Below are 19,412 nucleotides of genomic sequence, written 5' to 3'. Positions count from 1 at the left end.
AAGTTTAAATAGCAGATTTCCATTGTATCAGATCATCTTTAATATGATGGAACAGGTACAAATTCCAGAATATCATCTCATGGTTAGTCTAAAGTGGCAATGTCCCCGTATGACTGTGTGCCCTCCCCTCACTATCAGTTACTCTGCACTAGTGAGACTGTATTTTGGTCTGTAGGATTCTGCTTCAGATAAAATACACGCTAATAATTCATAATTGTTACACATGGGTCCATTTTAAGCGAGACGTAATATATCACCCATCACCCGGCAAACCTTGTACTGTGCAAATATTTTGCGTATCGTAACGCAAAGTGGATTTTGATTTAGATGAGAATTCTATGTTCTTACTCAGTAATTCATGTTTAAGAGCTCTTCAGATTCGTTTTAAGTGGTGATTTTACAGTTTTAGATGCAGTATTCGAATTAATGATATTATTTGTGTGTATTTTCATAGTACAACCCTTAACGTGTGTTCAGTCAGTTTTATTAATTGAAAGATGTTTAAGATTTGTTCGCGAGTACTTCGGCTCTCAGGCACTGCCAAAAAGTAATGCAAATTCTGCACCTTAATGCTATCTCTCTAGAAGGGATATTTTCTTCAATTATATTACTGTATCTTATAGTCTGTAGTTCCAGAAGTTAATAACAGGCACCTTAGTTCCCAAAAACACTAATCGCTGTTCGAATATTGCACCCTATTCCCCACATCTCGATCTCCCCCTAATAATTTCGCTAGCATTCTTTACAAAATAATCTGAATTCTAACTAACTAACTAGATGGCTTACCGAACCCGAATGTTCATCACCGAACTAACAAAAGCCCTCCACCGGACCCTGTCCTGGGCCAACAAAATCCAGTCTCCTTCAACTCCTATCTCCCATAGATCCCGCCTGACATTATCCTCCCATCTACGTCTAGGTCTCCCCAGAGGTCTCTTCCCCTCAGGCTTCCCGACCAATACCCGGTGCACACCTCTTGTCCCATCCATGCGCGCTACATGCCCAGCCCATCTCATTCTTCTCGACTTAATCACCCTGATAATATTGGGGGAGGAGTACAGATTTTTAAGTTCGTCATTGTGCAGTTTTCTCCACGCCCCATCGTCTTCCCTCTTAGGCCCAAATATCCTCCTCAACACCCGATTCTCAAACACCTGCAATCTGTGTTCCTCCCTCTGAGTGAGAGACCATGTTTCACACCCATACAAAACAACAGGCAAGATTATTGTTTTGTATACTTTAATTTTCAGATTCTTAGAAATCAGACAGGAAGACAAAATATTTTGAACTGAGAAGTCGCAAGCATTTCCAGAATTTTGTCTCCTCCCAACTTCCTCATGAGTGTCATTTTCATTTGTTATTGTTGTTCCCAGATATTTGAACTTTGTAACCCTCTCAAAGAACTTATTAGCCACCCTAAGATAATTTTGCCCGCCTGTCTTCTGATGACGAGATACCAACATGTACTTAGTTTTTTCTGAATTTACTTCTAGCCCCATTTGATCATATCAGAGGCTAGTAGGCAACTAGCCTCTGATATGATCAAATATTGATCTGTTTCTTCTGAAACCATACTGATGATCCCCAATAATTTCATTCGCATATGGAGCTAATCTTGCCAAAAGAATGTTTGATAGAATTTTGAACGAGGTTGATAGCAGAGAAATTCCTCAGTAATTACCACACTCAGTCTTGTCCCCCTTCTTATGAATAGGAATAATTATGGGTTCCTTCCATTCTTGTGGCATCTCTTCCTTACCCCAAATTAACTGAATAAGCTTATGGTTGTAAGACTTGAGGTTCTCACAGCGGTGAATATGAAGATTTCTGTCTTCTGGGTTATTGCGCTGTGTAGTCTGGTCGATGTTAACATCGACCAGACTACAAGCTTATGGTTCCTCATATGCAACCCTTTGCCACCTGTTTTAATTAATTCGGCTGGAATCTAAAATACACCTGGAGATTTATAACTTTTCAACTTCCCAATGGCTAGTTCAACTTCATCTAAGCTAGGTTCTGGCACCAACAGTTCAGCTGTATGTATCTTAATCTGTCTAATATCACCAGTATCATGAACATTTAAGAGCTCGCTAAAGAAATTTTTCCACCTATTCACAATTTTTATTGGATCTGCAAGCAAATTGCCACTATCATCCTTTACCAAATTGGTCTGAGGTTGATATCCTTTCTTAAAATTATTAATGCCTCTGTACAGGTCTCTGATGTTTTTTTTTCCTTATTATTTGTCTCAAGTTCAGCAATTTTGCCCTTCAGGTATTCCCTTTTCTTAGTCCTAAAGGTTCTACTAGCCTCACGTCTCACGTTACATAGATTATCCGCATTTGTTTTGTTTGGGTTCTGCAACCATTGAAATTTTGTTTGCTTCCTTCGATCTATTAATTTTGAACATTCTTCATCAAACCACGGTTTATTTTGCTTTCTCCTGTAGTATCCTAGTTTCTCTTTTGCTTAAATTTTGATGCAGTTTGTGACATTTTCCCAATCCCTGTTGATGTCCACACTTTCATTATCTTCATTTGTCTCTAAAATTTGAAACCTATTCGAAATTTCAACTTGACATTGTTCCTTCGCCTCTCCCTCACTTATTTTTTTCAAATCAAATCTTTCTGTGTCAAAATTTTGTTTAGCTCGTCTACTTACTGAAAGCCGCTCCCTCACTTTTGCTACCACCAGATAATGATCAGTGTCACAATCTGCTCCTCTGAAAGACCTCACTTCAATTAAATTTGTCTGCCTTCTATTATCTACTAAAACATGATCTATTTGATTGTGTGTTCTGCCATCTGGGGAAGTCCAAGTATATTTATGAACATCACGGTATGGAAATTTTGTACTTTTTACAATTAAATCTTTTGACGTAGCGAAGGTCACTGCTCTGACGCCATTATCATTACTAAGTGCATGGATACTCTCGCTGCCTCTTGTGGGTTTGAAGATATTCTCCCTCCCAATTTTTGCATTGAAATCTCCTAGAAGAATTTTCATGTGATACTTGCCAAATGTATCAAATACTGATTTCAATTCTTCATAAAAGCTATCCTTGATATCATCGCTTTTGCCCTCAGTTGGGGCATGAACGTTAAGGACAATGATGTCGCACCAACGTCCTTCCAAAATTACGTAAGACAACCTGTCACTAACAAATTCTACTCTCTTAGCTGCTGCCCTAATTCTGCTATGAACAAAAAATCCCGTCCCTAACTGATGATTGTCACTCCCCTTTCCATAGAAAAATGTAAAATTGTCCACTGGGATCGTGCCCTCCCCCTCCCAACGCACTTCCTGCACTGCCACCAAGTCTAACTTATAATTCTCTAATTCCCTACACACTGATTTCAGTGCCCCAGCCCTATAGAGGCTCCTAATGTTCCAGGTACCAAATCTCATGTCCTTTTTCAATTGCCGTGGTCGTGCCAAAGAGTCCGTCCTGATCCGAGGCTTGGTTGATTTTTTCGTAACACATCTTTTTTTTAAAGGTGAAAGGTTGTTAGCCCTACGCCCAACCCCCAACCTGGAGGACCAGAGTATCACTCTTAGTCTAGCGCATCTCCTTAGACCTGTCCGGCTTGGGTAACCCTACCATGAGCCAAAGCTCCGGCCGACATAGCCCTAAGGGTCATTTGAGCACGCAAGCCTCCTCACCCGGCAGATTGCCTTCGAGAAGCTATACTTTAAAATTTAAAACACGCCTAGAATTCCTTTAAAATACAACATAAGCACAAATTTCACCTAAATAATAATACTTAAAAATTCAGTTAATAGTCGAAATGGACAATGCGAATGTTAAATCCAGTAGCACATAAAATTTTAATTGTGCGTTAAAATGTTGAAGGCTGATGCCCGAAGAATCATACATTTATCTGCTTGTATTTTGTTTTTGGCGACGTGTTCAGCAGCTCACAGTACACAACAACGAAACACGGATTTCAAATTTAGTTATGCCCGATTTCACCTTAAATCATATTCAATCGAGACAATTCTGAGTGGCTAAGTAAAAAATAAAAAGGTTGTTATTTTTTTAACTGTAAGCGTATTGCCTACGCTTTATTTAAACTAAACAAATCAGCTCGACTTTTAACGGAAAGCCGACGTTCAAATCGATAACATTGATGCCCAGAATTGAAAACTGTCTTCAGACATTAAAACGTAGTTCTGTTAACATCGATCTGAACACTGGGCACTTTCATATACATTACTGTAAAGCCTATGGATATTGATTACTTTTTCCTTGCATATTTTTCAACATTGCAGCCTTATTCAAGATTTAGACGAGTTGGTCGCAATGGCCCACGCTACTACCTGAGGAATTACATTTACCATTCTCTTTTGTTTTTTGTTAAATTAAAATTAGTTATTGTTGCTATTTAGTTCATATCGTGGCCATTAATTTACAGTCATCTAACATGTTATGGAAAAAATCTAATAAAATTATGAACTAATATTTAATTTTTGCAAAGATCTACATTAGAAAATGCCTCATTTCAAACTGAACCTAAAAATAATCACGTACTACGATACAAACATGAAAACAGAAACAACTCCACCCCCGAACAATAGATTCTCCTAACTTTCTCCGTGAAATTACCGTCAAGGTCACCCTGATCGCTAGGCCGGTACTCATACGAGCTGCTCAAAATCCGTACAGGTGCAAACATGTGGTATTCACAGGCAATTGTTCTGTAGAGATTTCTCAAAGAAAGAGTTTGTTCAAGAATTGATAAATTGAAAAACAATCTTCAAGAGACTGCTGCCAACATTGACCCCAAAAACACTTCGTTAAAACGCATGAAAACATTACAAAGGCTGGATACTCGTCTTTGAGGTGGTGGTGGACATTTTTATTATCTGCTGTAAAACTGTCCTTTCTAACAAATATATACTAAACCAGTTCATTTCTCTTCTTATATTGACGTGACCAAAGCTCACAAATAGGCCTAGTGCTGTAATGAGGGTTGCATATTAATCTCTATCAATGTCCTTACATTGAATAATTGCCCCTTAAATTGTATTTTTAATAAAAGTTTTTTCCTTGAGTGATGAAAAATATTCAGGACTTTATGTGATGACACACATTGCACACGAGAGTTTATTTGATGAATTAAAATATACAAATTAGAGGTTTGATGAAAAATACATTTAAACCTCCAAATATTGAGAAAATTCAGTATTTAACCTCTGGATTTCATACAAGGCACGAAATTTCTTGGGTACTCGAGAGAAATAAGTTTTTAAGGAAGTTATTTGTTTCAGTTCATAAATTTAAAACAAATACAGGAATTATAATCTTCAACACGTTAGCTGCCCCGTCTTGCCCCTATGTCAAGTGAAACGAGTACAAAAATGGCTAAGATGAATCTATAGTATAATAAGTAGCGAGATAAAATTTATGAGATTGACCTTAAAATCTATATAATTTCTACACTTTTAAAACTTTTGTAGGCTACTGTTTAAGCGTTTGTGTGTTTGTTAAGCATGACGGCCAAGTTCTCAGTAGTGACGCTAGATGGCAGAATGTTCTATTTTTAGATGTGCTACTTCTAAAGGACTTATATGTAGGAAAGGGAAATTAGAAAGGAAAAAGGAGAAAAGGAGAAAAGGAGTGAAAATATGAAAGAAAAACAGAATTATAACCATAACTATCGCACATGAACACCGTCACTCAAAAAGACGAAACCGAGGGCAATATTGAATTCTTGCAGCTAATGCACTGCTTGAAATGTAAGTAAAGTAAAGTTTGTCCCACTATACGCCATGTAGGCGTTTGGGGGGAGAGGAGGTATAGCTCCTCTCTTCCTTGACCTCGGCACTAGATGGGGGTGAGTGGTCAGCATCACGCCCCGGCCGGCTTTACCCCCGGGAAAGGACTCCGGTTCCCATTGTAGAGGAGGCTGGGTGGGCCCTAGAGCCGGTCTGGACGCAGAGGCTAGAGGAAAAATCCTCTGCCCCCGTCGGGGATCGAACCCCGGTCGTCCAGCCCGTAGCTAGTCACTAAACTGACTGAGCTATCCCGGCTCATGCTTGAAATGTAAGCGGCCATAATATCAGATGTTTACTGTCGTTCCGTACTTCTTTGACAGGATACGAAATGCTAAATGTTTGACGTACAATTTTAATGCGAAGAAATGTTCGAGAATGATCACACGTATGCTCATGAAAATGACACAGTTTCTGCGCAACTGGAGTGAGCAATGGCCTAGCAATTAGCGTTACCTTGATTCGAGAGTCACAGGCTGGGCGTTGTGAGATTCTGTGGGCGAATCTCCTTCTGATTTAATTTTTGTAGGGCAGTAAGTGATTGGTTTTGGTTTCGTTTAAATGACATAATACGTTGGCCTACTTTCTTGTTAATTAGGCTATACATTAAAAGATATAAAATATGCAAAATATTTTATATATATACTGACAACTGAACACTAGAGAGAATAATGGATTTTCTATGTTGACAGAATTCAAGTCAAGTAGACTACTCAAAGTAATGATAAAATTAACGATTACTCTTAAAGAGGCTATTAAAATACGTGAAGTCTGAACGGATATGCTGCCTTTAAGTGTTTCATGAAAATGGATTAAAATATAAACAGTCCGTTAAATCATGAAGTCAGAAGAATTCTCTACATGTAAGTGGGCCAGTGTATAGCATTACGTGTTGAAGAAATTGTAGTCTGCTTTGACTTCAGTTCTCCTAAATATCTTGTCCCATCATCGTCAAATGATTTTACTTAACTCTCGTCCTCTCTAGTTGATCTGAAAATAATTTTCTTTCGATGGATATGTGCCTACAGTTTTCATAATCGCGGTACACAAGTTTAACTGATAATACGGAATACGGTTTATGTGAACTTTACGAATAGCGTTACGTAATATCGGCATGTGAAGTATTGTGTTAAAATAATGCAGCTGCTAGCTTCCAGACACACCGTCTATGACGACCACGAAAATAACAGACACGTAGGCTCATAATTTACTTTCCTTCATTTGACACATTGATAGCACGAAAAATACTGACAAACGAATATGTCACAACCGAAGCATTCTGGAGGTCTCGCCTCGAGTTTCAGCCAATAGTCACTCTATCTTCATAACGGAAGGTCCTCTGTGGTTTTACTTAGTTACTCTACAAAAATGCCAAGATGAAAGGCCCCACATTAAAAACTGCGTAAATATTATATTACCCTAAAGACCAACATTTCTTAAGTACTCATATGATTTTAAAAAATTAAAAGCGAAGAATGTTTGCCGGTAAATGAAAAAGGTCACGAAAGTTTATTTTCCCATCAGTTGCTTGAAAAATATAAGAAATGTATACAGAATTTTAGTGAGAAAAATTTGAAACGAAGAGACCAGTAGGGATATCTAGGCGTAGAAGTTAAGACAATATTAAAAATGGTTTTAAAAAATTATTATAAGCCTATGAGGGTGTATGCTGACTTCACATGACTCAGAAAAAAGACAAGAGTCGGGCTGTTATGAATTCAGAACACCTAATAAAAAGTACGACTCTTCTGTGGAGTAACTTAATAATAATTGTAGGAACCTATGGGTTTCTATATTGTTTCATATTCCTGATGGGCTAGTGCGAACACCAATATTATTATTACCATTATTCAGATCAATAAATGTCCTATTGTCCATGCTACCTACGATCCGACCATCTGGAAGCAATCAGATCGAAACGGAAATATTTTCGAAGTAGTTTGTTACAGTAATTCGCAGGGATGTTTGTATCACACCCACGATGGGCAACAGAGAATTTTCAAAACCAGTTTTGGTCAACAACAGATTTTGATATTTACATCATGTGGTGGCTTATTAATATATTAAACAGCGTGTAAAAATAATGTACAGTCGAAATTAATAGCAAAATAAATGATAAAATTGTAGAGTATAAATCTGATATTAACAAATATTGTATAATAGTACCATCTTTCAGTATTCATCTGTGATGTATTCTTATTTTTAAAGCAATATTCCTTCTAATTTTGTGTATAGAATTTACCTTACTCATCTGTTAACATTCGCCGGTTACTTAATAACTTTATCGATTGCTGTTACTGTTCTTGCATTAATTTGCCCTATCCAAGTAACTGACACTTCAAAAATGTCTTTAGGTTTTAAACCCTTCAATTACTTTAGACGTTCACGTGTTACATTTTCCCATTTCTTTGTATTATCGTCTCTCGGATACCGCGACGACTGTTGCACAAGTATATCTCATAAATGAGAACGTCAGTTGGCAAATTTTCTTTTTATTCCTTCTTCCAAACCAACCCTTAATATTAGCCTTTCTCCATGCTGAAAAAATTGAACTGATTTTGATTATGCGCTCCTGTACTTAGTCTGTAAGACTGGCGACTGTATTTAGACTGAAGTCGAAATAACCAAAATAAAAATGAGCTTAAAACACTTTTATTACGAGACAGTTCATTAGAACAGTGTTCAGTAAATTATTTCCACCACAAAATGTCGCCTCACGAAAAGTGGGTGCGATACATGGCCACAAAAATGCATTCACTTGAAGATTTCCGTCTTCTGGGTTGTTGCGCTGTGTAGTCTGGTCGATGTTAACCAACGTACATCGCCCTGATGACGGAGGCAGTATGACCTCTGAAACGTTGGTTAACATCGACCAGACTACACAGCGCAACAACCCAGAAGACGGAAATCTTCATACTCATCGCCCTGATGACGGAGGCAGTATGACCTCTGAAACGTTGGTTAACATCGACCAGACTACACAGCGCAACAACCCAGAAGACGGAAATCTTCATACTCACCGCTGTGAGAACCTCAAGTCTTACATGCATTCACTTATAAAACCTTGCTGTAAAAGAACATAGAATAAAACTATCGATGTTAAAGCAGTATGTGTTTGTGTGCTACGAATAAGTTATTGACTTTTTATAACTAACGCGTTCAAAAATACAGTGTTTTATCAAATTCGATGCATACCTGAAATCTTGTGGCGACACAATTTGAGGAGCACTGCATTGCGTTTGTCAAAAATTGAGTGAGTCTGTAAATGTTCTAACAGAATTATCTGAATTCAACTGTTACTCTATTCAGGTCATTCTTCGTAAATTTTCCATTCCCAATAACACGTTCATTTAATATAGCGGCTTGTGTACGAAGTGTTGCCTATTATTTGTAATGTCCCCATTTACACTGTTGACCCCAAATAACACCCCAACTCCCTCACCAAGTCGCTATAGGTTATTTCTTAAAGGTGGGTGTTCTTTTGTTAACACAGAAATACTAGTGATGAAATTTCTGCATCTGAATATTTCAGTGATTTATCGGGAAACAAAATTCGTGGTTTTATGTCGAACTTTATTATAATACTTAACGGTAAATCTGTTTTGTCGCGGATATTTGCGGATGGCGGCCAGAGGGAGTAGCGCCTTATCAGGGAAAATTCTGTTCCCAAGCCTTTAAGAGCGTAATGTAAGTTTGGCGGTGTACAGACTGAGGTTTGACTTTATCTTATTGAACATATTTGATTTCTTTATTAAATTAATTCCAGAAAGGGATTACAGGTTTTAATATTATTTGATATTTAAATATAATATTAATTTCATATATAATCGGTGCTAGTAGCTACCGTAATGTGTCGTGTTCAGTTGAGAATTGCTCATTCGAACTGCAGAACAGTAGAAGTCATTGTGGTTATTTATAATTCTTTAAAAGTATTTGTCTTTTGGTGACGTAAATAGCGTTGAGCATTGTTACTAAAGTGGCCACGGTCTTTCATGTTCACAGGTTACAGGCCTATATAATATTATAATCTATTTCACTATTAGAAGCTTCATAATGAATACGCTGATTAAAGAGAGAAATATACCTCAAACTTTGTAATGAAAACAAATGGGAATAATTGGATATGGCTAATTATCAGCGTCAGGTATTGTAGTCATAACACTAATTGTCTGGTTATATTTGTTTCCTTAAAAATTTACTATATTAAAAACCATTTTTAATTCCCAGTGGTAGCTACGGAGGCAGTATGACCTCTCAAACGTTGGTTAACTTCTACCAGACAACACAGCGCAACAACCCAGAAGACAGAAATCTTCACACTCATTCATCGCCCTGATGACGGAGGCAGTATGACCTCTCAAACGTTGGTTAACTCGACCAGACCACACAGCGCAACAACCCAGAAGACAGAAATCTTCATATTCATTCATCGCCCTGATGATGGAGGCAGTATGACCTCTGAAACGTTGGTTAACATCGACCAGACTACACAGCGCAACAACCCAGAAGACGGAAATCTTTATCGCCCTGATGACGGAGGCAGTATGATCTCTGAAACGTTGGTTAACATCGACCAGACTACACAGCGCAACAACCCAGAAGACAGAAATCTTCATACTCATTCATCGCCCTGATGATGGAGGCAGTATGACCTCTGAAACGTTGGTTAACATCGACCAGACTACACAGCGTAACAACCCAGAAGACAGAAATCTTCATCGCCCTGATGACGGAGGCAGTATGACCTCTGAAACGTTGGTTAACATCGACCAGACTACACAGCGCAACAACTCAGAAGACAGAAATCTTCATACTCTGATGACGCAGGCAGTATGACCTCTGAAACGTTGGTTAACATCGACCAGACTACACAGCGCAAAAACCCAGAAGACAGAAATCTTCATACTCTGATGACGGAGGCAGTATGACCTCTGAAACATTGGTAAACATCGACCAGACTACACAGCGTAACAACCCAGAAGACAGAAATCTTCATCGCCCTGATGACGGAGGCAGTATGACCTCTGAAACGTTGGTTAACATCGACCAGACTACACAGCGTAACAACCCAGAAGACAGAAATCTTCATCGCCCTGATGACGGAGGCAGTATGACCTCTGAAACGTTGGTTAACATCGACCAGACTACACAGCGCAAAAACCCAGAAGACAGAAATCTTCATACTCTGATGACGGAGGCAGTATGACCTCTGAAACATTGGTAAACATCGACCAGACTACACAGCGCAACAACTCAGAAGACAGAAATCTTCATACTCTGATGACGCAGGCAGTATGACCTCTGAAACGTTGGTTAACTTCTACCAGACTACACAGCACAACAACCCAGAAGACAGAAATCTTCATACTCATCGCCCTGATGACGGAGGCAATATGACCTCTGAAACGTCGGTTAACATCGACCAGACTATACAGTGCAACAACCCAGAAGACAGAAATCTTCATACTCACCGCTGTGAAAACCTCAAGTCTTACATAATATTAAGCAGTTAATGAAAATAAATTTTATCACTTGTTATCCATTTTTCCAGCTAGTTTTTTCCGTTCCTAAAATATACCCTTCTGTCTTACTTTGCCACCCATCTGTACCCTACGTCAGTAGTTAATTCAGAGAAAATGGAATTTGGGAATGTACGAATGTGTACGAAGAGACGAGAAATGTACGCACAATTTTAAAAAAATGTAAATAGAAAAACTAAGAAAAATAAAATAAATAAACGTGGTCTTACGGTTATATTTGTGGGATGTGAATTGGATTGAATTCGCTCAGTGGTCGGCTTTTGTGACGAAATTTAGATTTCAAAGCAACATGGAGTTTAGTAATATCTAGATATTTACACAATGGATTATTAATAATGTAAACCGCGAGGTTATCTGGATGATTTAAAATATAAACCATCCATCAACAGACGTATTAAGTAATTCTTAAGTTCAAGTAATATTCACCGTATAAAATACAGACAGGATGCTAGAAATAAGTTTAGGACTAATTCAGAATTGTCTTTGAATGTTCTATGAATATAAACGTTTAATTAAAACACGTCAAATTCGCCTCTAACAGGCCTAAAGGCTTCATAAGGCGAAAGGCGGTATCCTGACTAAACAGAATAATGTGACGTCAGCTTGATAGCTAAACCAATCTATTTCCGGTGTAACATTGATCTCACACCCTAACGGAAAGTGTGAATCCGGTGCTGAGAAAAATATTTTCACTAACGAGAGAAGAAATGATAAAAATCTGGCTATATTTGCATAATGATAAGCTTCTTAACGTATATTTTTTCATCATATAGGACTATTAAGATATTAAAATCAAGGGATGTGAAATTGGAAAAAACATGTAGCACGCATAGGAGACATCAGATTTGCATAGGAGGATGACAATTTAGTCTAAAGATGTAAAGGAAATAAACTTCTTGATAGATCTAGGCGTAGAAGGAGGACAATATTAAAATTGATATTTAAGTGGTGCGACGTGAGGATGCGGATTGGATTTATGTGGCTCAGGAAAGGGTCCTGTGAACACAGTATCTCTGTGTTTCGTAATAGTCGTGGAAGTATTTTGTTCAAAATGATTCTGATACGTCAGGACAGTTATAGTCACTGAGGGATTATTCGACTTTGGATTATTAAATTAATAAGAAAAATTGTGATTGTTGCATTTTTATGATATTTTAAGTTCCCAAGAAGTCTTCTTCAACATGACATATTTACGATGTGGTATCTTCAGCTATATAAAGTGATTGCCGGTTACGTGTTAATATCTGCACGTATTTGAAACATGTCTACAAATTTCGGAAGTTTACGTCTTATTAGAGTAGGATAGACGCGTTGATGAAATGTTGAACTAGCTACAAACCTCTCTTAATTCTAAATTTCTTCAAAGCCTTAATTTATACGTGGCGAAAGATTTATCAGTTGTTTGCTTTCAGCACTAAAATTAATAATTTAAGAACACATGGGTGTTAATGAACTTCCTTGTAGTTTCTTTTGTTAGTATATCAGCCATAACTACAAATAGAAACCCAGACATCGTGTACTGTTCTCCTCCGAATATATAATTCGTTTATCTTGTACTTAGTTGTAGGCAATGAATTAGCTGTGATGTTTTAAAATCTACTAATGACATCATCGTATCGTACAAGCTAAGTATCATATAAGTACCGTCAAGTAATTGCTAAGAAGATATAGACCTAAAGAGAACTGAGAGTCAGCCGAACAGAGAAATAGTAACTTCATACGCTGCCGGAGTTGAGCCTTGAACGTAGCCCGAGAAAAGGCAAGCGAGAATCGCTCTACGATGTCAGGGCGTGCGGGAGATTTTACATATTTTAATTTGATACATTAAAATTAGGTTCGTGTTGGCCGTGCGCTGTCTGAGGCGTGGGTCTTGTTTGTTTGGACACTGGGACCGCGGAGTAGAATCCCGATCAAGGCATGGATGTTCGTCTGCTGTCCTGTAGAGAAAGGTAGAGGCCTCGCGACGCGCTGATAACTCGGCCAAGGAATCCTAGTAAATGCCTATATTTTACCGAGTAATCTGCCATATGGGTGAGAGCCAAGGGCTATACAATCACAGGTAGTGTAAAATTAGATTCTTAATTATTAATTAGTATTTATTTAAAATTTATATAATTTTAATTTCGCTGGGACCTGGTAAAGTCGTGACTTTTCTTGTTGCTTTTTTAATCCCTGATGACGATTTCCGTCCCGGCATCTGATAATTTCAGGTTATAAAATTTGACGAAAATTCGGGAAAGTTGAGGTATTTTTGAAAGAGGACTTGGGGAGGGGGAAAATTTAATCGTCATCTCTGGACGTATATTGACTTGAGGTGGCTCTGATGGTAAGCCCATACACAACTTATTGCCATTATAATAAAGAAAGTAGTTAAATAATAAAATTATCCTGTCATTCACTTCAACAAGTTAGTCACACACAGGGCTAAGCAGCTGTACTAATTTTATTCTAATACTGACAAATGTTAATTATTAATATCAAAGTATTGTTCAGTCGTAATGGTGTGAGTAAATGACATTTAATTAACTACATGAAAAAGTCTTTCTCAGAATCTGATATCTTCAGCTAGTTAAGAAAATGCCTGCTGAAAATTTAGTACCGTGTTTGTAAAAACACGTGACAGGAATCTATCAAGGACCACCTTGGTTCAGTTCAGTCTTATAAAAATTTCAACATTGTTCTCCCATCTACTCCTCTGTTTCCTAAATGACGTAATTTCTCCTTCAGATTATTTGACTAAAATCTCGTACCGGTACGTATATCGCATCTCGTCCTTGCTACACGTCTCGCTCACATCATTCCCCTGATCTGTTCAAACTGATGGGCAAAATGCCATAATTTGAAGAAGAATACAATAGTATAAACTTCTCTGTATTCTGCTGGCTTTAATAAGCCCCCTTCTCACTCTGTTTTTCTCTCAAAACTGAATTGGAAAGGATATGGAAGGAAGTGGTAGTGACGTAATTCAACGCAATGTCCTGAAATCTACTAGGAGGGACTTAGGAAAATCACGCAGGGGCTTAGTTAGGATAACCGATCTCCGAGTCAGGATTTTAACCCGGGACTAAAGCAGCTCTTTCCTTTTGGAGCCGTAGTACAATGTCAATAGACTTCTAATCCCTATTAGCGTTTATATCCTTGCATAAAACTGTTAACAGACCTAAATTAAACTAATAAATTGCTCACATGAATAAATATATTGTATGTAAATAATGAGTCTCTAAATTCATCTCTCCTTTACGACTTTCCTTATGAAGTTAGAATGCAAGTCCTTTTTAATGTGAAACATAACTCTGCCGTCGATACAGGAAGGTACGTTCAGTGGGCTGTGAGAAGAGTGATCTCGCTTCGATGTAATTATTAGAAGGCTGTGAAACGTAAATAAAAAATTAATGCAAGTACTTAAAACTAGTAGGAATCGATTATTTCAGAATGACTGGGAGCCATGGAGTCTCGGGAGATTAGTTATATACTTCCAAAAATATTAAATGACTAAATTATTCTCAGTGTCGAACCTACATTTTTAAACAAAGGATCAACGTAACAATGGCGTAGTTATACGCCGCATAGCAGATGTAGAAAGTGTCCCTCTTTTAATTCCTCATACCAAGTTCTAAACCCGGGGTTGAAAATTGAATAAGAAATTTTTATCAAAATATAGGTTTTCCTAAGTAATATAATATGCCTGTGTGTTTATAGGATTATGAAGGCATCTGTTCCAATGTACATGATAAATTAAACACCAATAATGCATAATAATAATATAAATTAATAATAATAGTAACATATTGGCGTTATAAACCGTAGTTTCCAGTTTTGGTAGAGGAAAACAGTTTGAAAGCAGTTGGTTTAATGATGTTTATATAACAGAATGATTATCTGCCCTGAATATGGAGGCAGCAGTTTCGTATGAAACGTTATTAATATTACGAGCCTAGACCATAATCAAAGTCTTTATCGCTGTAAAAACTTGAAACATCAGAAAGGCAATTTTTGTACTCTGGACCGTTAAGATGGATGCGATAATGTCGGAAATGTAGGCAACCACCTAGACCATAAAGCGTGATAAACCAGAAGACCGATCGATGATTCTTTTTAATCTCAAAAACATGCACCGATGTCGCAGTGGCTCGATACAGGCTTATAGCACTAAATATTTCTGAAACACAGCTGAATTTATATTTATTATTTTATTTATTTAGTGTTCTGTCTGAGGACAGGTCCATATGAACAGGATCCTTCCATCCTTTTCTCGGACTGGGACCTGTTCATATACGTTCTTGGCAGATGATCCAGAAGTGGTTTGCCATTGCCTTCTTCTGTGTGTGAATGGAGTAATTGTTGGGATGCCACGGAGAAACCGGGGAAGCCCCCGGAGGAAAACTCCGTGTTGCCTAGACCACGGCCTTGCCCAACACAAGTTATAAATTCGGGCACCGACGGGAATCGAACCCGAGACCCCAGGATTACAAGGCCAGTTCCGGCTACTTTACCCCGTTAATTGATGGTTAAAGTGTTAGATGACTGAAACTCGTTTAATTACAGTCAAATTTAAATTTAGGTTGTAATAGCCTGTACTACGTTTGGGTTGATTTTGATTCTTGGCAGTCTGAATTGCTGCTAAATAAGGGGCTTCTAGGAGGTAGCTGAAGATTTTCTTGCCGGAAGGCAGATAGACTCTAGATCCTACTTTGGCACTGAGAAATAATCTTTCAGGCCAGTCGATTAGCGCGGTATATCTGATTATAAAACTTCATTTGTTTTTTAGGTAGACAGGTGAGCACCTAAGACTTTCGGTTCTTAGCTGGACCTTTGTAACAATATCTACAAGTGCGGGTAGCGGGAAGGGCGTAGTGTCGAGGTTACGCCCATCGGAATTTAATACAAAATTATTAAAGTGCCATTATAACGAATACTGTGCAATTTTCTCTGCAAATTCAGTGTTCAGATGGTTCGTGCAGATTATTACAAACTAAACGATTAATGACCGTTGTGTTAGCCTACATTTACCTGTGTACGCCTACTATAATAAAATAAAACTAGATTCTAATTTATTTTAAACTTTTGACGGAAATGGTAAAATTGTGTCCATAAGGACAGAGATAATTTATACCTGGGAGTTGAGTGATATGACAAGTTAAGCCGCTCGCTCAAGCCGTCTTTACCCCCACAGATGAAATCTCCCCTATATCGACACACTAATCATTCTATAAATAAACATAGTACTGATACGTGATAGTTTCATTCGAATACAAATAGTTATATTAGCTATTAGACTTTAAAAAAACAAACTTACGTAAATAATAGGCTATTTCATATCCATAAAATTTTACTCTCTTACAAAATACTTTAATGATCTTAGGGATATTTTTTGTTGTTTATTCTAAGAACCAAATTTAATCTGTAAAATGGATGCGAGTAACGTGCTGTGATGTGAATGTAAAATTGAGTGGTTTAAAAAGTTAGAATTCATTTATAAAGGTCCAGGGACGAATTTCAGACTGTCTCGTTTTTTTAGTAATCAGCCGATCGGAGTGATAATGCAAACATCAGGATCGTGGCTTCGAATCCTACACAAGGCACGGATTTATCTCATCTTTTCTGTATTTTGTCTGGGGAGTAGATCCCATACAGGAAGCTTTACCAAATGCAGAAAATATTACGAAAATAAGACAGACTGGTCTCAGGCCTATGGAGAGTTAAAAATATTTTGTAATAAAGAAAGATTTTTAACACTTGTTACGTAAATAGTGTAGCGTACCTCATGAGGTGACCGGTAGCCCTCTGGTGCAGGTCCAACTCCGTGGTGAACCGGTACGTGATATCCACTTCACAAAACAGTCAAAAACAGCGAAAAAAAAAACCAATATAACTCGCGCACACACACACAAAACCACACGAAAAAGTAACCAGGAACAAAAACAATGAATATAAACAATTACACCGCACTTATCACTAATCGACGCTCATTTGTTTCTCGTTTCTATTTTGTTTTGTTAACAATAAAGTAACCCCCCCGTGTCAGTATCAGTCGTGTACTGACTTATCGAGTCCGGTAAGCACTGGAAAGTGCTAAATCCCCCTTGGCTTTCCCTACAGATCTCCTGTACATGCATTCCTCTTTCATAGAGCCCCAAAACCTCCCTTCCAACATCTTTATCCCCACTCCACAGTAAAACCGCTCGCCCCACTCCAACTGACATCATCATTTGAAACAGCCAATCATACACAAGGTGGGCGTGGTCAAAATCCATTACCTAGCTGTCTATCTGAACACAAACACAGCTCTGATTGGTTAGTGTTTAAGTCTCTTCCCTCAAATTCTTACAAAGAAAGGCAAAGAGTTATTTTAAGGCAATAGGAATGATAAACCTTTAGGTGGCATCACTGCAGTGGATGAGACAGGTGAAGAGGTTGGTGCTACTTTGCAACAGAACATGGGAGGTGTTTTTCTTTTTACCACAATGACGGAGTAAAAAAACGTAACAAAAGACGGACGTTTGTTCCAACAGCCATGCGCTGTTTTGGTTGTCGAGGCAAAGAGTGGACGTGAAACTGATTGCGGCAAATATCTCTTTGTCGTACAATAACCGAATTACACTTCATTGTCTGAGCCTCATTACTCCACTTACATACTTCGAGACGCAGTAACAACATGAGAAGCTAACAGTCGCTAATCCTGTTAAGAAATTCCCCTCCTATTATAGAATTCGAAAGTTCATTAGCCGGCCGCAGTGGCCACGCTGTCTGAGGCATGGACCTCGTGCGTCTGGCCGCTGGGACCGTGGGTTCGAGTCCCACTCAAGGCACGGATGTTTGTCCGCGTCTTTCTGTGTTTGTATAGTGTATAAACCGCCACGGTGGTCTAGCGGTTAGAACGCTGGCCTTGTAATCCTGGGATCTCGTGTTCGATTCCCGGCGGTGCCCGAATTTATAACTTGTGTTGGGCAAGGCCGTGGTCTAGGCAACACGGAGTTTTCCTCCGGGGGCTTCCCCGGTTTCTCCGTGGCATCCCAACAATTACTCCATTCACACACAGAAGAAGGCAATGGCAAACCACTTCTGGATCATCTGCCGAGAACGTATATGAACAGGTCCCAGTCCGAGAAAAGGATGGAAGGATCCTGTTCATATGGACCTGTCGTCAGACAGAACACTAAATAATAATAATAATAGGTACAGGCCTTGCGTCGGGCTGATCACTCATTCAAGGAGTCGTACCATTGTCCAAATAGATCAAAATTAATAAATAAAAAACCTCGACACCTACGGATAAAAGAGGATGAGAGAAAGAAAGAAAGAAAAGAAAGTTAATTAACGTTTTAAAATGTTTTAAAATGAACCCATAACTGGACTGTGTCCTAAAGCATTTTAATTTGTTCCACGTCTTGTCAGCATTTTTTAAATTATTTCAATCGGTCTCAATCATCCATTTACAGTGGGGACTTAATCAATTATCTCAAACTACGCGTAATGCAAATAAAGTACAAAAATACAAGATTCTTATGTTTAGTGTCTTTATTCTGAAGCGTATTCAGTATACGTTCTTAAAATTGGGCAAAAGACCAATTTTTACGCTAAAGAACAGGAAAATTTATAGTTTTTCCGACCTTTGCTTTAATATTTAGATTTTTAGACTGGAGACGATTATTTAACGAACGAATTTCTCCGTCTTCAATAAAATAATTTTATTCACATCTTCAGTTAACACCCCCTAACCTCACATATCTTCTTAAACACCGTCTGTACTTTACACCAGAAAACTGAATTGAGAGGATTAAAGCAAAATCGATTTAGCCTATAACTGTAAAAGTAAAGTAAAGTTTGTCCCGCTATGCGCCATGTAGGCGCTTGGGGTGAGAGGAGGTATAGCTCCTCTCTTCCTTGACCTCGGCACTAGATGGGGGTGAGTGGTCAGCATCACGCCCCGGCCGGCTTTACCCCCGGGAAAGGACCCCGGTACCCGTTGTAGAGGAGGCTGGGTGGGCCCCAGAGCCGGTCTAGACGCAGAGGCTAGAGGAAAAATCCTCTGCCCCCGTCGGGGATCGAACCCCGGTCGTCCAGCCCGTAGCTAGTCACTATACTGACTGAGCTATC

General features: G+C 38.4%; 1 protein-coding gene across 1 annotated transcript in view; it reads right to left on the bottom strand.

Moving 5' to 3' along the window:
• The window catches only part of LOC110836095 (SRY-box transcription factor sox21b), a 103,342-nt gene extending 85,904 nt beyond the window's left edge, over positions 1–17,438 (bottom strand). Inside the window, exon 1 of the mRNA XM_087352412.1 lies at positions 17,077–17,438. Within this exon, the coding sequence (XP_087208538.1) occupies positions 17,077–17,081 (5 nt within the window). The 5' untranslated portion in view covers positions 17,082–17,438. The remainder of the gene's footprint in view (positions 1–17,076) is intronic.
• Between the last annotated feature and the right edge of the window lie 1,974 nt (positions 17,439–19,412).

This window comes from Zootermopsis nevadensis, unplaced genomic scaffold (genome assembly GCF_977971745.1).
Source record: "Zootermopsis nevadensis isolate Lab colony 2312 unplaced genomic scaffold, Znev_1.0 Znev_ptg000021l, whole genome shotgun sequence".
NCBI classification, from domain to species: Eukaryota; Metazoa; Arthropoda; class Insecta; order Blattodea; family Termopsidae; genus Zootermopsis; species Zootermopsis nevadensis.
The sequence above is the reverse complement of the archived record's forward strand: the minus strand, read 5'-3'. Positions and strand labels throughout refer to the sequence as shown.